At 47.4% G+C, this 20,000-nt stretch overlaps 2 protein-coding genes across 2 annotated transcripts in view; both read right to left on the reverse strand.

The window, feature by feature from the left end:
• The window catches only part of xrcc4 (X-ray repair complementing defective repair in Chinese hamster cells 4), a 21,519-nt gene extending 21,323 nt beyond the window's left edge, over positions 1–196 (reverse strand). The window contains exon 1 of the mRNA XM_042709416.1: positions 100–196. Coding sequence (XP_042565350.1) covers positions 100–196 — 97 coding nt within the window. The remainder of the gene's footprint in view (positions 1–99) is intronic.
• Positions 197–1,604: 1,408 nt separating this feature from the next.
• ssbp2b (single stranded DNA binding protein 2b) overlaps positions 1,605–20,000 on the reverse strand; it is a gene marked incomplete at its 5' end in the record, with an annotated part of 41,337 nt that continues 22,941 nt past the window's right edge. Inside the window, 14 exon segments of the mRNA XM_031577894.2 lie at positions 1,605–3,230; positions 3,558–3,656; positions 3,862–3,890; positions 5,067–5,091; positions 5,093–5,144; positions 6,430–6,502; positions 6,667–6,721; positions 8,054–8,089; positions 8,349–8,394; positions 8,807–8,874; positions 9,006–9,076; positions 9,174–9,240; positions 9,415–9,474; positions 19,477–19,566. Of these exon segments, the coding sequence (XP_031433754.2) occupies positions 3,201–3,230; positions 3,558–3,656; positions 3,862–3,890; positions 5,067–5,091; positions 5,093–5,144; positions 6,430–6,502; positions 6,667–6,721; positions 8,054–8,089; positions 8,349–8,394; positions 8,807–8,874; positions 9,006–9,076; positions 9,174–9,240; positions 9,415–9,474; positions 19,477–19,566 (801 nt within the window).

Consider the following 20,000-nt stretch of genomic DNA (forward strand, 5'->3'; position numbering starts at 1 on the left):
AGAACACATCCAAAGCATATATTAAGTATGTAATGTCCCTCCGCAAGAAATGTGCCTTAGTTCTGCACACAAGTGCCATGGGTGTGTGTATTCACCCACCTGCCAGACAAGCGATGGTGTCCATCCACTTCAGTAGCTGCCCCGTTGCCAGCTCTCCCAGGTGGTTGCCGTGGCACGGCAGGATAGCCTGGCACATCTGCACCTCCGCCAGCACATGCCCACGTCTCGGCGCCCTCTCTGAGGATCCATTAATGGCCACGACGTTCTGGTTCACTTGCTCCATTCCACGCCAAGAGCTCTAGTACCTCTTGTTTGGTTCCGATATCAAGAGCCCTAGTCCCTCTGCTGTGGTTCTGATATCAAGAGATTTAGTCCCTCTGCTGTGGTTCTGATATCAAGAGCTCTAGAACCTCTGCTGTGGTTCTGATATCAAGAGATCTAGTCCCTCTGCTGTGGTTCTGATATCAAGAGATCTAGTCCCTCTGCTGTGGTTCTGATATCTCTGAGTGCTTACCTGAAAGGAAGCCAGTAAGCCTGTGACCTGAGCCTGTGTGTGTGTCGCACTGACCGTCTTAGCCGACTCCGACTCCTGACTGCTGTTATCAGTACTGTGTGGGCTCCAGCCTTTGGTTCCAAACCTGCTGCACGGACGTGACCTCACCTCACCTCTGGCCAACTTGGACATCAACGGGAGCCATGTGACCCAAGTCTCTGTGGCAAGCACACTGAGGAGGGTATATCAGACATGACAGCTCTACAAACACCAGTGTGGAAAACCCACCCCCATGTCACATATCAGTTCCCCACATCTACCTTTACTGCTGCCGGCCCGCCCCTGCCAAAGTCCCTATCACAGTGTGCTCACCCTGGCTGTAAAACACAGAGATGTAGTGCATACAGGCAAAACAAACCACCTGCAAGGCACCGGCCAAGGGAAGCTTACTCAGGACAAGACAATCAGGTGCTATTTTTATGTGTGGTGCACCGCACAGGGAAGTCAAACACTATGGAGGATGACAGCCTCAGCTAGGAGATAATCCCTGTAACACTGGAAAGTAGAACAGTGGCCTAAATCAATAAACCAAGCGGAATGAAATTCCACTGTAAATAAACACAGTCTTTGGCTTAATGGGGAAGCAGTGGGCCTTTAAATAAAGACAGGGGTTGGCCTGTCCTTGAAGGCTTGAGATGCTATTCAAACAATGAACTTCAGGGATACAGGGGTACTTCCATGGTTTCTTAAGAGTTCAGTTTTCGCTGTGTATTTAAAAACAAAGATATCCTGAATGTTGTTGTGCTTTAAAGATAACACAGTCCTGTGAGTGTGTACTTTACATTGCTATAGAGCACTAATCAATCAGTGCATGGAACTACCTGTATAGAATCAAAGAGCAGACAGGTGAGTCAGAATATTTTACTGCCTCAAAGCTGTAACTCCATCAACTGGGATTTTAAAGAGTGCATCGGGAACCCAATTACATAATTGATGTACTACATAATTGTATTTTTGATGTAGTTTCAATATCAAAGTGAAGAAAATAGCGAAGATTTCTCAAAAAGAAAGGACATATCTGTACCCACACAGAGACACAGTGACAATAGACTCTGTTAAACAGGGATGAGAAGCTTTATATCAGTACAGTATATTCAAAACTTCCCAGTGTATTTACAAAAGTCAACACAAGGTAGAAAATAACCACTTCACAAATTAAAATGAACCATCAAAAAATTCAATTTAAATTCAAATGAAAAAGAGACATGAATTACATCTACGAAATATTTTCCTAATTATCAGGCAACATTTTGGGGAAAAAATAAACAAAACAAAAACAAAATGACACACATTAACACACTAGTTGTGTGGCAATAGAAGTAACATTAACAAAGGCAGATGTTATTACAAATAACACTAAAAAACATTGCATCATTTGTACAGTATAATTTTTTAAATAATTCACAGAAACACAGATAAGTTGAATTCCCAGGCTATAAAATTACACTTTGCTGTGTAAAAATGTTTAGTAAATGTATCATAATATCAATAGCAACAATGGTAACAATGATTATAATATGGTTCAACTTAAGCAACAAACCCAGATAAAAAAAAAAATCGCAGTGAAAGAAAATCACAGTATTTCCGGGTAACAACTATAAATAAAGAAAAAAAGAGTAAGATGTAGAGAGGAGCATTTTTATCGTTTCATGTGGGCCCGTGAGAAACAAGCTCCTCACCATCTCTCTGAACATCGCCTCCTGGATCCCGTTACTCTCACCTCCAACCCTTCAGCCATGTTTGCTTTTAAATGCAAATATTCAAAATGTTTTACAACACTCTGGCAAGAAGTCTGTCAAATTTGAGGCAGACATACATGGTGCTACAATTATCTGTATAATTATACATGCTGTTAAATCATCCTTCTGTTTCTCGGTAACAGCTTGCCAGAAACACACAAGGCCAGACAGGGCATTATCACTAGAGTTCCTTGAGGTCAACCATGACTCCTCACAATCCTATGCCACAGCAAGAGGGGATGGCTGCTGAAGTGTTTAGTACGAATACAAAGGGTTGTTTGTTACACAGAAACATTTTGTATAATGATCTGTTCTTATCTATATTTATAATATGACCACAGCCATCTCCAGCAATCAGTGCTTACCTCTCATTAGTTGTTTCAGTACCCAGTCAATTAATGGCTGTGCCCTTCCTTTGTACTTCACGTAATTTTTTATATATACAAAAATCATCAGGGGGAGACATTCTTGAATAATAAGAAATTATTTAGTTGAAAATGAGACATACCACGGATGTTCAACCTCAATATATACAGTTTTTGTTTGTCTGTTGTGTTTTCTTCCCTGTCCATACACGGATCAAGTAATATACTTCCATTTGTATACACATGCACATGTAACTTCTGATTGTACACCCACATATATACACAAAAGATACAAATATAAACATTGTTAACTTGTCGTAGTCTTCCCTCTGTGTGGTTTATTTAGAGCTCAGCTCTCAGTCCTCTGTAGCTGAAGAAGTGAAACAACATTACAAAAGAGAATGATGGAGGGAGAGGGAGGGGGAGGGGGGAGGAGAGGAGGACTTGGACCCACTTTCTTCAGATTGTAAAAGAGGGCTGGCTACAGCGCGTTCGCACAACTTAATTCCCTTGTCGACTCCTTAGGACCTCAAAAAACGATGCTCACACACTCATGGTCATGTTTGGAGAGTACTACAACAACAAAAACAAAGATTACAATAAATTACACAAAAAGCATTCATCAAAACCCCTGTAATCCCAAACTATGTTACGTATCACTAAAGGGTGTCCTATTGGTATTCATATTACATGTAATCAGCAAAAATATAATTTCTCCTCCTGTTACTCATTCATATTTAAAAAAAAAAAAAAACTAAAACCAGCCAGAGTAAAGAGTGCAATAACACTGTACAACACATTGCCTAACACATTCAGCATGCTACACAATGTGATCACAGTTTGGAGGGTACGGTGCAACACTATCCCCACACTGAACTATAAGAGCACGAGTGCACGTACGCTTTCATTCTGAAAGGGGTTGAGGAAGCTGCCTCCCATCTCGCCGTCGTCTCTCGGGGTGCCAGGTTGGTTACTCATGCTGAGGTTGCCTGGGGAATTCTGGGAGAGGCAGAGCACACACAGCGATCTCAGTATTTTTTTTTTTTTTTAGATATAGACACGGCTCATTTACATTTAGTGAATGACATTGTAGGTAGAAGATGTTGCACATTTTAAGAATTTACGTGGATGGACACTGGCAGTTTTGAAGTTGCACACATGTAAAGCTTTGATACAACAGAAAACCATGGGACAAAAAACGAACCTTCGGGATGCTGTCCATATCAGCTGAGCCTGGATGGTACACAAGAGAAGCATTTTGTTACAGTTTGTCTGACTAGCCACAGCCTGACACAGTCCCAGAGGTAGACGGGTAACTAAAAATCATCCCTACGACAGAGCAAAATGTCAGGATTATGATGAGGTGTTGTTCTGAGGTGTTGTGGAGTGCAGTTTACACTCTCTCTAGTTTTGTAACCGAACACTGAACACTTAGTAACTCTCTTCGGAACTTGAGCACACAAGAATCATATAGAATTCTTCACCATACATGGACCTACCGTAATTTCCGGACTATTGAGCGCACCTGAATATAAGCCTCACGCACTGAATTTTTTAAAAATAATTATTTTTAACATAAATAAGCCGCACATGTCTATAAGCCGCAGGTGCCTACCGCAACATTGAAACAAATTAACTTTACATAGGCTAAAATGAATATCAAAACTAATACAATAGTTAGTTTTGCCAGTTAGATAAGTGCACTGTTGCTTTAAGAGCGCACAGTCGCAAGAGTCAATCAGAAGCTAGAACGTTAGATTGAAGACAGACGCTAGTTTGAAACCAGTGAGCTAAAGAACTTGAAGACTGGATTTGTATTGTTGTAAACTTTTATTTTATTTTCTAAAGTGTTTTGAGTTGTGTTCTGTCTACGCTGGTAGACTGTGGTTATTTTGACATTAGTTAAGTTATTGAGAGATACTGAGAAATCGCGTGGAGCTAAGCATCCATGCGGCTGCATCCATGCTAGCATCCTAGCTCCACAAAGCCACCGTAAACACAAAGCCACCGTATACAGTCACAGGTATCATAATCCATAAATTAGCCGCATCGTTGTTTAAGCCGCGAGGTTCAAAGCGTGGGAAAAAAGTAGCGGCTTATAGTCCGGAAAATACGGTAATTTTGCATCATATACATTAAACAGTATTTGTGTGATGATGACATTTTGTGAGATATAATGACTATTTACTTCCTCGATTACCTCCACTAGAGGGTGCATGATATGCAGAGGGATCAGTGGCCCTATAGGTTGTTTACACGAGCACAGCCATGGGCCGATGCCTCATAAATATTTCAAACGCGCATCACGCTAGAAGAGTGTTATGGTAGGGGTTAGATCTCTGGAAGAGACTGAGGGTGGGGGAAGACCAGAGGAGTGCCATCAGGGAGCCTGTGCCTCGGGCTCTCAACCTAGTGATCCGTTCATGTGGTGGGGGCTCCATACCGGCCATCCCTCCCATCGGACCGTCTCCTCCTGGGCCCATGGGGGAACTGAGGAGCAAACATACATAAAAGATCAGGGTTTCTGTAGCCTTTCTTGCTACAAATGCCGGTCAAAATGTCTGGTAGCCTCTTAATATACATACAAAACATACGGAACTATCGCTTTATATTCTTATCATTTTATACTTTAATGTGAGTCACAAAATCCGACCTCTTCTCACTCCCATTAGACTGCGTAGGGAGAAAGCAAGATTTGACCCAATCACGTTTCTATCGCTCCATGATGTTTCACCAGTCTTTAGCTCCGCCCTCCAAAGTCTTCACCGCGTCCACAGTAGTGGCAATGAATAGAAAAGCTAATTTTGATTGACAATCATGGTGATGAGCTGATGAAATTGTCCTATTTCTACGTGGACGGTGTAATCTGTCATTTCGGTCTTAGAACGTCGGTAAAATTCTTTGTAGCCCTGGCTAGCAAGAAAAAAAATCACGTACACAGTACAACAGACACAACAGAGGCTAGGATGACCCTAGGAGGCTATATAGTCTCCTGCCTAGATATCTATTATCTATTTGAACACAAACAGCCACTACAGTTTTTTGTCAATACTATGTGTATTTGTCTAAGTCCTAATCCTGCAATGACATATTTCCTCCTTTTCAGACATCTTGAAGTCATCACAGGTATGACTGTACACCAGCACAACCAATCAAGATGAACGACCCTGTTTAGGCACTGACTGAGTGAAAGCCAGAGAAAGCTCATGTCTCCGCTGGATGAATGACAGGTTGTACATTGTTCTAGACCCAGCGACTGTGACTTTGCGTTCTCCCCGCCACAAGACCTCCTCAATCAGGCAACCGGCTGCCTTTGGCAGGCAGATGGCTGGAGTAGAGAGGGAGCATGAACAGGAACTGGCCAAAGAGAAAACGAGAGAAAGAGAGAGGGAGAGAAGGAAGGAGAAAGAGGGAGGGGAGGAAGGAGAAGGCGCATGGACGACAGGAGTCCTGGAGGGGTCAGTGAGATCACAGTCCCAGAACAGAGCGCCCACTGTGAGTCAGGGCCGGGTGCTAAATCACAGCGTGCGGGGTCAGGACAGTGAGCCTGGGCCCAGCACTCAGGGATTAATCCAGCCGTGGGCAATGGCCCTGCGCCTTTGCCAAGAGCTGCATTAGTGAGATTTAAAGGAGAGATGAGGGCCTGGGGTGGAGGGCTAGAGTAATGTATACCCGCAGAGCTGTCTGCTTCTGTTCATTTATTTGTTTTGTAATTTATGGCCTTTTTTCCCAGCGCGATTCATCATGAAAATAACCCCGTCGTGCGATGCTTACGTTTTGCCGGCTTCCTCCCGGTGGAACTGCATTTATCATGGTGTACATGTTCTCGCCGGAGTTGGTGGAGTCTGGAAAATAAGTGTACGCTTGTTTCAAAGAGCCAGACAAAGGTCTAATGTTAAGTTACAATTACAAGATGAAATATGGTGATAAGGTGTATTTAATCCTTAACCAGTGACTTTTATATTTCATAATTGGCCCATGAGGAGCGCTGAGAACTATAAAGCTCTACCTGCTGGGCTTGGCATTATAGGGGTTCCTGGGGGGCCTCCACCTCCTGGGGGACCCTGACAAGACAAATAAACAAACAAACAAACAAACCAATAAGAAAACCCTGACAAGGACAAATGTCTGCATGGCTGTGTGTTCAAACGTTTCTCTGTAGGGTCCCAAACTGGGCCAGCATGGTGCATCATAGGCATCCATGAATGCTTACAAAACACCCTGAATATGGTACACATATTGTGAGGTACTCATGACATGAGCTGGAGGCTTTACATAACCAGCGCTAGCACACATCAAGGTACTATGATGAAATCATTTTGGTGCTGGTGGCTTCGAAACAGAGTCTCAGATTTTTACACTTTTGTTACACAATTATTTCGAAAACTAATGCTAGTACTAAAACTGCACAAATTCACAAATGTTCCCATTGAAATTAACCTTGAATGACCCAACTGCAACTGCTGAACGATGAGCCACTTTTAAAACATAAATGATCTCTTCCTTATCTGTATGGCTTATTAAGTCAGCGCACAGAGACCATTCAAAACCAAAAGTGTCCGCTGCATGGACCATAACCCTGTTCTTATTGTCCACTGTCAGGGAGGTTTGGTCTCGGTGTGCCACTGCCCCCTGCGACCCCCGTCTTCTACTCCGATCGCTGCCCTTTACGAGGAGTGCCACAGCGGTTTGTGTGCAGTGGTCCTCGGTGCTGGGGTGTGTTGCTGTGGTCAGCATTCTGCATATCTTTCCCCCCCTCACTGAAAAACAACCAACTCCCTCACCATCACCCCCCCCCCCCCCTTCCCCTCCTACACCTTCCCAAATCTAATTAGGCCCCCCCGCTCTCTGCTGACTCGGCCCAGGCTTCCCGAGCTCCTCCTCTGCGGAGCAGCTTTCCGTAAACACTGCCGGGCTACTCGGCGCGCTGCCCTGGAAGAGAAGCTGTTGACAGGGACCTGGACATCCAGGAGCTACGTTACGGCCGAAGGCGTGTGTTTGCGATTTCGTGTTTCAGCACAATTTGGGATGCGTGCGCACAACAACGCAGCAAGACAACGACGCAAAACGACTACACGATACACGGCCACGCTGCGTTATCAGTAAATACACAGAAATAGTGCGTTTAGTAAACACACTGTAATAAACATTAGTAAAAAAAAAATGCAGGAAGTTTGCGCTCCGATCGTAAAATGAAATAATACATAAAGAACGCTACGGGGAATGACGTGGCTCAAGCAGGCAGTGGGCAGAAAGCAATTACACTCGGGGCAGGACAAGGAGAAGAAGGTGAGCAGGGCAGGGGGTTTGGCGCCAGCAGTCGGGCCCCGGCGCTCGTGGCCTCCTCAGCACTTTCTCTCTGTGTGTGTCTGAATAAAGATGGATGTGTTACCTACCACATAGCTCCCCGGAGATGCCGAGGAGTAGGGGATCTAAATGCCAGCGATGCAGTGGGAGAGAGAGAGAGAGGGAGAGAGAGAGAGAGAGAGAGAGAGAGAGAGAGAAATAGCCCAGAGGAGAAAAAAAAATGTCAGCAAAAAAATGTGGAGAAGGAGTTTTGTTTTTTGCTTTGTCTTGTATTGAGCACTAGAATAGAATGGTATAGACTTCATTCCTTGAGATTGAAATAAATAGATCAATAAATAGTAGACAATAACAATTCACAGAGAGTCTGTATATATGGGGACTCACAGAGTTAGCGTTAGGTGGGTTTGGCCATGGTCTTCCTCCGGGACCCCTTTAAAAAAACACAGATAGAGACAAATGTATTCATAATACTAATGTAATTCATATTAATATATGGTAAGTATGTGCATTCAATCTGTTGACTTTTTAAGGAGGTGCAGACATACTGTCTCTGAGAGAGAAGCAGAGAGAGAGAGAGAGAGACAGAGAGAGGGAGAGAGATAGAGAGAGGGGGAGAGAGAAAGAGAGAGAGAGAGAGATGGAGAGAGAGAGGGGGGAGAGAGAGAGGGAGAGAGAATGACACAGAGAGAGAGAGGGAGAGAGAGAGAGAGAGAGAGAGAGAGGGGGAGAGGGAGGGAGAGAGAGAGGGGGAGAGAGAGGGGGAGAGACAGCGAGAGAGAGAGAGAGAGAGAGATGGAGAGAGAGAGAGAGGGAGAGAGAGAGAGAAGTTGCTGGAATCTTACATGTTCATCCCCGGCATCCCTGGACCACCTAAGGCATTCAGCGGAGGCCTCATCCCTCCACCATAACCCTGCAGACAAACCAATATGCTCTCACAATATGTGCTTACATTGTGTCCTATCCAACTTACATAAGAACTCTCATTAAAAAGACTCTTTTTAGTGCCTGCAGCCACGATGACGGACGAGGTGAGTCTCATACCTGCGGCCCGAGAGGCACCATCCCCCTGGGCGCTGTCATCCTCTGCATTCCACCCACCATGCTTGGGTGGCCTGATCAAAACACAAGAGAAGGGGTCAAACGCACGACTCATAACAGCGCTCAGTGTTGTAGAACGTGAGACAGGAAGTCAAAGCCCAAAAGGCACACCTTGTTGCCGTGTTGGATCCATCCCACTGGGTAGTAAGCCCTGGTTGCCAGGGACACCTCCTAGTGCCTGCACCAATGAAAAAGGGCAGTTAAGAGACCCTACTGGGTCAAAACACAACGTACATGTGGCACATTGTACATGTGGCACATCAGACTACAATGCAGCAGCTACTGCAACAGTCCCAGTCAAATGGCCATAGTTGTGTGTGAAAACAGGTGGGATTGAGAGTAAGTGCAGTACCTGATTGGGTATTCTGAGAGGAGGTCTGGGACCACCTGGGTAGCGTGGTGACATGAAGGGCTGTGGAGACAAAATGACAGACAGCATTCAGAGAGAGAGAGAGACCAAGGGAACTCTTTTTGTCAGCTGGCTCTTTAAGGAAGAGAGCTCTTCATTGATCTCCACAAGCACGCAAAAGAACCATTTACCACCTAAGATCAGGGAAAAGAAAGAAATGAGCTAAAACGGCCTCTTGAAGATTTTGAAAGGAGGCAGGGGGAGACGAAACTCCCCTCAATATGGTCTACGTGCTTCCATAGACAACCAGTGGTGAACAACACCATCAGACAGAATGAGCTGAAACACTGCAGGTTCAACTTCACTCATAGAGAAAAACACAAATTGCTCCCCTAGCAGCTGTCACAAAGCCAAGTGTCAAGTGTGCCGAGAGTACAAGCTCTGACAAAGTAAAGTTAAAGCACCTGAACCTGCTCTCATTTGCTCTCAATGGCTGTGACCTCAGTAATGTTTCTTATATTCATGCGACAATATCCATAGGGATAAAGCAAGGTAGGGGGGGGGGGGGGGGGGGGAGGACTGCTGACACATACGTCAAGGGCTGAATCAGCTTTTTCAATCCCTTTCAGGAGGTATCTGAACGCTACATCTGTTGCCTTCTAAACACGCCTGCTCTAGGTAGCCTTATTGTCTGTGATGATTATATTTGACTTTGTGTGAAAATGATCAAAGATCGTTTTTTCCCTACTGGCTGTAAACTCTGTGAAGCGTACACCTGGGCCACTTCTCATTTGCACTGCAGAAAAAGGGCTGTTATTGTTATGGTAAACCCCCCCGACCTGTAGTCCACATTCATGGCCGGGTAAATAAAGGCAACATTCTGGTCATGAAAGTTAATGAGGAAAGAAAAAGATGTTCAGAACTGTGTATACTGCATTCTCTGTCTATCCCTCTCTCCCCCTTTTCTTACTCCTTTTTTCCTCTACGTTTCTGTCCATGTCTTCTCTCTTTCCACTTCGAACTCCCTCTATCTCTCTTTGTTTACCTGTGTGCAACCAAAGCACTCGGTCAGCATAAACCCACTTGTGTTCCTTGTATAATGATCAGTCTGCCATTTAAAAAGCAGCCCTTAAAAGGTCATTTCCATCATGGGAATCCAGGCTGGAATTTCCAGCACTGGTCACTTCACACGCACACAAGGACAACACACACACACACACACTCTCTCTCTTAATGCTCTGACACTGCAGCGGTTTTCTCAGGGTCACCTGAGATTGTAGAGCCACCGGGCATTTAGGCAGAGTGGCCACTGATTAATTATGGACTGAGGTGAGAGGGCCGAATTTGTCAGCCTCAATAATTGATGAAGGCTGGCCAGTGGACCTCGCAGAGGTGAGCGCCTGGGAGAGGTCTCCTTACGGCGGGGAGGAGGCAAGCGACTCCGTCCACGGGGAGGATTCCGTCCCTCCCTGCCCTCCTCCTCCTCCTCCTCTCCACTCTGCCTCACAGGAGTGGAGCGGGGCGGGGGGGGGGGGGGGGGAGGGAAGAGAGAGAAAGATCCAGAAGCCGGAACCCAAACAGGATGCTCGTTCCTTTCCACATGGAAACCCTTTGCATTATTCATGGGCCGAACCCGTCTAAAAATAATGCACTGAGCATACTCATTCATCACCGTAAAGAGCTCAGGCTAAAAGGCGCCGTGGATGTGTGTGTGTGTGTGTGTGTGTGTGTGTGTGTGTGTGTGTGTGTGTGTGTGTGTGTGTGTGTGTGTGTGTGTCTGGGCATGTGTGTGTGTGTGTGAGTGTGTGTGTGTGTTTCTCTGTGTGTGCAGGCGTGTGTGTGTGTGTGTGTGTTTCTCTGTGTGTGCGGGCGTGTGTGTGTGTTTCTCTGTGTGTGCGGGCGTGTGTGTGTGTGTGTCTGTGTGTGCGGGTGTGTGTGTGTGTGTGTCTGGGCATGTGTGTGTGTGTGTGTGTGTGTGTTTCTCTGTGTGTGCGGGCGTGTGTGTGTGTGTGTGTGTGTGTGTGTGTGTGTGTCTGTGTGTGCGGGCGTGTGTGTGTGTGTGTGTGTGTGTGTGTGTGTGTCTCTGTGTGTGCGGGCGTGTGTGTGTGTGTGTGGGCGTGTGTGGTCTCTTAAGCCACCTCTACTCTTCCTCATTTCCCTGTTTCCTTTCTCCTCTCTGAAATGTTGTCTTCTAGTGAAGTAACATCAATACGTTGCATATGCACAATATACACACACACATCCATTCACACACACAGACTCACATTTGCCATCAATATGACTGTAAGTGGTGCACATAGGTTACACACTGAAGTCTGCGCCATATTTCTAATACAGCACACTCAAAGATGCAGAGCATGGACCCAGTCACAGCTCTTCTGTAGGCTGTGAAGGTCCACTCAGATGAACTACAGCCCCCTCTCTGACCTCCAGGTCCCCACATGCCCCACTCTACTTGCTTAAAGCCAGGAAGGAGCAGAGGGAGAGAGAGAGTGAGCCCAGACCAGGATCTGGGTGTGGGGGTGCTTCCCCAGTCTCTGCCCGTGGAGGATCCATTAGTCCAGCGCGCGCACACACACACACACATGCACACGCACTCGCACACACACACACACACACACACACACACACACACACACACACACACACACACACACACACTCACACCATCTCTGGGAGCAGAGGGCCCGGGGAGAACACTCAGCCTCAGCATCCATCCGCTAATGATGATGGTGAGGCTCATCAGGGCACGGCCTTCCTGGGCCGCTGGACTCGACTACCTCTCAGAATTCCCTCCGCACAAATGGAGTTATCAGATTACACTGAAATCATACCGATGAAATATTAACGGTCTGGCCACTCCCGCCACTCTCCATGCACTGCGCACGCTTCCAGGAGGCCTGAGAGTGTAGATACGACGGTTTACACCTTCCATCCGGAGGACCACCAGCATGATGGAAGAAAGAGGCCAAATAAGCCAACGCTCAATCACGGACTGCACTGGAAGACATTTAGACAGCATGATTTCAGAATGTTTGCTGTGGACATCTGAACTAAAACATTAACAACACACTTAAATAAATGACAGTAAACAGAATCACATGTCTTGACATTACAGTTATCAACACTATTATGGTCTAGCCTGAAGCTCAAAACCAAACGCACCACATGCCTATGCATGTACATGTCGGTAGGCATTCCTGCTTTGGTGGCAAGTGGCACAGCAAGTGAGCCAGAGCTCTTTATGCAGCACATAGTTGGATTGCAGTTACTACAAGACACAATGAGTCATTCTGGTCTCCGCTGTCTCCTCTGTTTCACCTCTAGGGGGCACTGTTAAACAAACCTTTTTCCTGTGGCACAATGGCTCTCCACCTACAAGCGGGAACGCATATTCAACGTGTTTGTCATACTGTGGTCCACATTCAGTGAGGAGACGCAACTAAATTAGCCAAAATACACCAAACGCAACTCAGGAAAACAGGTGTTGGCAGTGTCCTTGTATTTCAGTCATGACAATCCTTTCAATTCATCCACCATTAAATCCATTTAGTTCAGTTACTACCCCAGTGCACAGGCTCACGGCAGTGCGGGTGCTGCTGAACCAACATCTATTCAGAGTCGTGGGTACTAAAGCAACACACACACACAGACAAACACGCACACACACGCACACACGCACACACACACACGCACACACACACACACGCACACACACACACACAAACACACGCATACAGTGCTTTACACGGAAGCAGGCAGTGGGACATGGCTGGTAAACAACTAGCAGAAACTGTGGCAAGGCTGTTCTGCAACAAGAGTGCTCTTGGCGTTTGCTAATTCCTCAGTCAAGAATGGTCAAAACATCCTTCGTCGGTGGCAATCAGAACTCAAAGGTTTGTGACCAAATATAACCTGTTAGCCAGGCAAGTCATTTGAAGGAAAAGCTAGGCGGTGTAGTTAGACATGACCTCATTTGTACCAGGAGCCGTATCATACCACTGTGTATGTTTCTTTGGGAACATGACACAGACAACACATAGTAGACGTTGATGAAATGCACATAGTGCCTCCACCCCCACCCCCCCCATCTCTGCCTCAGCTTGACGAAGTGAAAAAGAGAAAGGAAAAAACACGTGGGGACATAAAACTGAAACAGTGAAAATGAAAATCCAATTTTTATAAATATGGGCTCAGTGTATGGCAAGTTCAGATTCTGGTTCTGGCAGTGCACGCCATGTCCAAAAATAACAGTGTCACATCAGCTCATCTAGCACTGTCGCGTCTGCAGCCAGAATATCGACAGCCTGACACAAAGCTGGGGGAAAGAACAAAAAGGGTTGTTAGAGGAAGGCAGGATGAGGGGGGATAACCAGCATGGAGCTGTGTGCTGCATGAGAGCAGGCATAGTGCCGCGTGTGTCCCGGGGAGATAAATAAGTAATAGCGGGTCAGCTCATGGGCTGCGCCGGCCCCTGGGCTTCAGGTGTTTAGCCGTGCGCGGTGTTGACTCGGATTCCGAGGGCTGGAACGGGCCGTCCCAGGCGACTCAGCTGTGAACCTGAGCGATATGACATGCCTCAGTGCTTCCTGGGAGGGGAGGAGAGAGGGAGAGGGAGAGAAGAAAGGGGGGGAGAGAGGAGAGTGATGGAGAGAGACTGAGAGCGAGGTGAGAGGCGCTGAAGTCAAATGAGAAAGAGGAAGGGAGGACGTGATGAGAGAGAGAGAGAGGATGAAGAAGGAGAGGGGAAGAGGAAGAGACAGAAGGGGGGAAGAGGAGGAAAGATGACAAGAATGAGGTAGGGAAGGATGGAGAGAAGAAAGGGAGGCGCGAGAGGCAAGAGAAAGACATAAGGAAGTGAGCAGTCAGAGGTGGGGGGACTGAGGGAGAGAAACAGTTTGGGAAGAAGAGTGCGACTATGAGAGAGGTAGAAACTGAGCAGAGAGGTGGAGAGAGAGAAAGAGACACGGCAGAGAGGTGGAGAGAGAGAAAGAGACACGGCAGAGAGGTGGAGAGAGAGAAAGAGACACAGCAGAGAGGTGGAGAGAGAGAAAGAGACACGGCAGAGAGGTGGAGAGAGAGAAAGAGACACGGCAGAGAGGTGGAGAGAGAGAAAGAGACACGGCAGAGAGGTGGGTGGGGGGCAAAGAGAGAATGCAAATGCACTGGCCAGGAGATAAAAAAAGCCTTAAATAATGCATCTGCTGCTTTTATACTTTCCCTCGCAGCAGCGTGGTCTCTGCCTGGCACATCGCTTTGTTTATTCCTTTCATGCGTGGTGTGGTGTGGTGTGGTGTGGTGTGGGGTGGTGTGGGGTGGGGGGTGAGGTTTGGTGTGGTGTGGTGAGATGTGGTATGGGGTGGTGTGGTGTGGGGTGGTGTGGTGTGGTGTGGTGAGATGTGGTGTGGTGTGGTGTGGTGTGGTGTGGTGTGGTGTGGTGTGGTGTGGTGTGGGGTGGGGTGGTGTGGTGTGGGGTGGGGTGGTGTGGTGTGGGGTGGTGTGGTGTGGGGTGGTGTGGTGTGGTGAGATGTGGTATGGGGTGGTGTGGTGTGGGGTGGTGTGGTGTGGTGTGGGGGTGGTGTGGTGTGGTGTGGTAGATGTGGTATGGGGTGGTGTGGTGTGGTGTGGTGTGGTGTGGGGTGGGGTGGTGTGGTGTGGTGTGGTGTGTGGTGGGGTGGTGTGGTGTGGTGTGGTGTGGTGTGGGTGGGGTGGTGTGGGGTGGGTGGTGTGGTGTGGGGTGGGGTGGTGTGGTGTGGTGTGGGGTGGGGTGGTGTGGTGTGGTGTGGTGAGGTTTGGTGTGGTGTGGTGAGATGTGGTATGGGGTGGTGTGGTGTGGTGTGGTGTGGTGTGGGGTGGGGTGGTGTGGTGTGGGGTGGTGTGGGGTGGTGTGGTGTGGGGTGGGGTGGTGTGGTGTGGTGTGGGGTGGGGTGGTGTGGTGTGGTGTGGTGAGGTTTGGTGTGGTGTGGTGAGATGTGGTATGGGGTGGTGGTGGTGGGTGTGGTGTGGTGTGGGTGGTGTGGTGTGGTGTGGTGTGGTGTGGGGTGGTGTGGTGTGGTGTGGTGTGGTGTGGGGTGGGGGGTGGTGTGGTGGGTGTGGTGTGGGGTGGTGGTGTGGGTGGGGTGGTGTGGTGTGGTGTGGGGTGGGTGGTGTGGTGTGGTGTGGTGAGGTTTGTGTGGTGTGGTGAGATGTGGTATGGGGTGGTGTGGTGTGGTGTGGTGTGGTGTGGGGTGGGGGTGGTGGTGGTGTGGTGTGGTGTGGTGGTGTGGTGTGGGTGGGGTGGTGTGGTGTGTGTGGGGTGGGGTGGTGTGGTGTGGTGTGGTGAGGTTTGGTGTGGTGTGGTGAGATGTGGTATGGGGTGGGGTGGTGTGGTGTGGGGTGGTGTGGTGTGGTGTGGTGTGGGGTGGTGTGGTGTGGTGTGGGGTGGGGTGGGGTGGGGTGGTGTGGTGTGGTGTGGTGAGATGTGGTGTGGGGTGGAGTGGGGTGGTGTGGTGTGGTGTGGGGTGGTGTGGTGTGGGGTGGTGTGGTGTGGTGTGGTGTGGTGTGGGGTGGTGTGGTGTGGTGTGGGGTGGTGTGGTGTGGTGTGGAGTGGGGTGGTGTGGTGTGGTGTGGGGGGCCTCCAGACCCACTGCAACACGGTTCAAAGGACAAATAAGCCCTCTTAAGGAGGAACATCACACAGCACCAGTGGAAACAGGGATGGCTGCAGCCACACGGACAGAACAAACTGCCATGTTGGAGAATGAGAATGATTCCAGAGTGAGCTCAAATAGAGAAGGGAGGTAGGGGGTAGGGGATGGGGGTGGGGGAGGGGGGTGAAGAGGGGAGGGGGGTTCACTGATCTACTTCATGGGAGAGACTGGATCTTCTTTAGTGATGATCCTATCAGGGGACCCCAAGGGATAATCTGCCAGGCTCTTCCCCACACCCCAAAATCCCCCAATAAGGCTCACGTGACTGGCATCCTCCTGCTCCTCCCTCATCTTTGAGGTGAACGAGGACACCTCAGGTAAATGGAGCAATGGCATCTGATGTGTCCTTTCTTTATATATTTTACATAAGCTCATTTGCCTCCTAAGGACACTTCCTCGCAACCCCAAATTCCAAATGGGAACGGGTCTGTTGTGTTAACCAAATGAACATTGTCTAAAAACACCTGGCGCCGTGCTTCCGTTTACCCTCGCTTGGACTGCAGGGCTGCGCCAGGGTAATTATCGTAAACTAAAACTAAGATGATGTTTTGAAACATTTTAAAATAAAATAAGATGCCGATAAAGCATGTCAGGACCTACACTTGCTAAATTATGGAAGTAGTGGTAGTAATTATCGCGTGAAGAAGTCAGATATGGTATGGAGGACCTGTGGGTCCTGTATGGGACTATTTTGAATGTAATTTAATAGTGAAAGCGGCATAAGCGAATACATGGGAAATACAGGTAACAGCATCTGACACATAGACATCAAATCTTAAAGTTCACCTTCAAAGGTCTCCCTCGATGATGGGAATATACATTGTCTTTGAGAAAGGAAAGCAAGACAGAGCCCGAGTGAAGAACATAACGATTTTGACAGCTTGTCAATTCACATGTGAGTTTTTTTTCTTTAGTTAACTATAGGCTACTGGTAGAGTTGATAGTGAAAACCCATGTCATATTGTTTGTCTGACTTAAATGGTTGACATATTTAATCGTGTTCTTGTCTTTTATGTGTATTAAAGTTTGCGATTCTAACCCCGTACAAAATCAACTAATTCCTCCTTGCAGTCCTTTAAGTGTCCGTTCAGGGCTCAGAGAAACTCTGGTGTTCTCACACAGTCCTGGCTCTGTAAAGTGGAAACGAACATAGTGCCTCGGACGGAGCCATAAACAAACCCAGCCAATCAACACGGTGTTTCACGGAAGGGAGGGGTGTCATTTGTTTGGCCATTGAGCACAAATACCAACAACATTTCGCGAAACTGAGTCTTTAACAGGCTTTCAATCTAAAAATAAATGTAGCCTATTGTATATTAGTTACATTTAGTCTTGAAATGTTGAGCAGATAAATGTAGTCTTCAATGATAAGCAGATTATTTTTCACGCTGCACGCGTTTACTATTACTAAAACTAAAACTGAAACTATAATAACCTAAAACAAAATATAAATAAGTCCATGAAATCAAAAACTAAACTGTAACTAATGAAACCACTGATGAAATTAACTCAAATGAAATCGAAATTCAGATTGAATACAAACTAATTTGAAAATGGAAAATTCTAATAACCTTGCCTGATTCCTTCTCCATGTCTTTTTCCTGTGCCGAAAGTGATAACATGACCCCAGAGGACACGAAATCAGTGACGCCGGACTGATAAAAGAGATGTGAACACATGTTCAGCCAGAGACAAGGGATGAATCACAATGAGATGGATAAGGAGAGAGAGAGAGATAGAGTGTGTGTGTGCGTGTGAGAGAGAGAGATTGAGTGTGTGTGTGTGTGTGAGAGAGAGATTGAGTGTGTGTGTGTGTGAGAGAGCACAGATTCCAGCCTTCCGGATCATTCGGTGAGAGTGAAAACTGGTGTGCTCCGGTCATTTGAAGGGCTGCGATTATGGTAGTGTGTGTGCGTGTTTGTGTGTGTGGGTGTATGCGTGCGTGTGTGTGTGTGTGTATGTGTGTGTGTGTGTGTGTGTGTGTGTGTGTGTGTGTGTATGTGTGTGTGTGCGTGTTTGTGTGTGTGGGTGTGTGTGTGTGTGTGTGCGCATTTGTGTGTGTGGGTGTATGTGTGTGTGTGTGTGTGTGTGTGTGTGTGTGTGTGTGTTTGCAGAAGAAGCAGCGGCACCATTATCAGTCTCAGATCAGCCTCATACTGAACACTCACACTTTCACGCAGTTATACACACATGGACACACACACACACACAAAAATAGAAGCCCACAACCTTGCACACACTGTGTGTCACCTCAGCCGAGAAAGCGGATTCTTTCTGCATTTCATAGCACATTACACCGCTCCACCTCCCCTCCAACACCCTTTCAACGTCTCATTTGCTCTCCTCTCCGGCGTGCCGTTGCGTTCCTCCCTTCTCCTTCTCCTTCTCCTTCTCCTTCACTGCACCCAAGCAGCTCACAGCGTGTTCCGCTCACCTCCTCTTAAAGCCACCACACACACACACACACACACACACACACACACACACACACACACACACACACACACACACACACACACGGGGGCTGAGGACAGAGGCGGCTCGCTATTGTCATAACCCTTTGAAGCAGGAACTAACTGTGGCTCACAGAGAAGGAGAGGACGGGATACGAATCCCGCTTTCCAAAAGTTCTCGGCGCTTCAAAGGAACATTGGTAGTCTGTCCCCCCTCTTTCAGTGGAGTCGAGGCGCAGACGGGATTTTTGAGAGGCTTAGGCCGAGGTGCAGACATCATTATCAGAGCTGGGGACAGAAGCTGTCAGCCCCCGAGAGCTTAAAACAATCAAGGACCACACCCCAGAATGCATCTGGAATGTGGAGCGCTCTTTTTTTCTGAGGATGGTGGCCGTTAGCTTAACACACAAGAGAAATGACAAGTTGACAGCTTGACTTTATAACTAAAAGCCAACAAACCCATATACAAAGTAACATGTCATGAGCAGTGTACACTTAGGTTGCACCAATAACATCCAGTCTTCTTACAGACAAAGCCCATACTGTATTCAGTCCTTATCAGCTGTCTTATCAGTCTTATTTACTTTGTCTTAACTGCTTAAAGTAATTTTTGCTCCGCTAAGATTATACATAAACGCTACAATGGTAAATGCAGAAATGGTCCTGACTCAATATCAGGGTAAAGATCAACATGAATGAGAAATGTGATGCTGTTATTCCCAGTTCTAGAACAGACAGTGTGTGGGTTTGAGTGTGTGTAGGCAACTTGGACATTACACATTCTTCTTTCAGCATATACCAATAGTGTGAGCTATGTGCTGTCAGTGCTGGGGCCCCAGGCTAAGGTTTATCTGTGTGTGTCCAAGTGTGTGTGTGTGTGTGTGTGTGTGTGTGTGTGTGTGTGTGTGTGTGTGTGTGTGTACCTGAAAGAAGCCTGGAGGGACTGGCCCCACTGGCATCCCCTCTCCTGGAGGCATGTTTCCAAGGATGGGGCTTGGGGCGGCAGCAGCACTCTAGGGACAGGGACACACACAAACACCTCCAGTCAGCCAATTACCTCAGCATGGCCAGTGGCACACACACACACACACACACACACACACACACAACACACACACACACACACACACACACACACACACACACACACACACACACACACACACACACACACACACACACACACACACACACACACACACTTGTCATCAGTCTTGAGTTGACCATATATCAGGGTTATTTATTTAAACATGGTACATGTATTTCATAAATACACAGTCTTTTTCACTGTTCAACAGAATGAACAGAGGGAGGCTGTCCCGCCTTTCACACAGAGGAATAGAGTCACCTTAACAGCTTAGCATAGCCCAGCCCAGCCCAGCTTAACACAGTGTTGTGTAACGTAGCAGAGCACAGCAAAGAGCAGCGCTGTAGAAGTAAAGGTACA

Source organism: Clupea harengus, chromosome 12 (genome assembly GCF_900700415.2).
Source record: "Clupea harengus chromosome 12, Ch_v2.0.2, whole genome shotgun sequence".
Lineage (NCBI taxonomy): Eukaryota > Metazoa > Chordata > Actinopteri > Clupeiformes > Clupeidae > Clupea > Clupea harengus.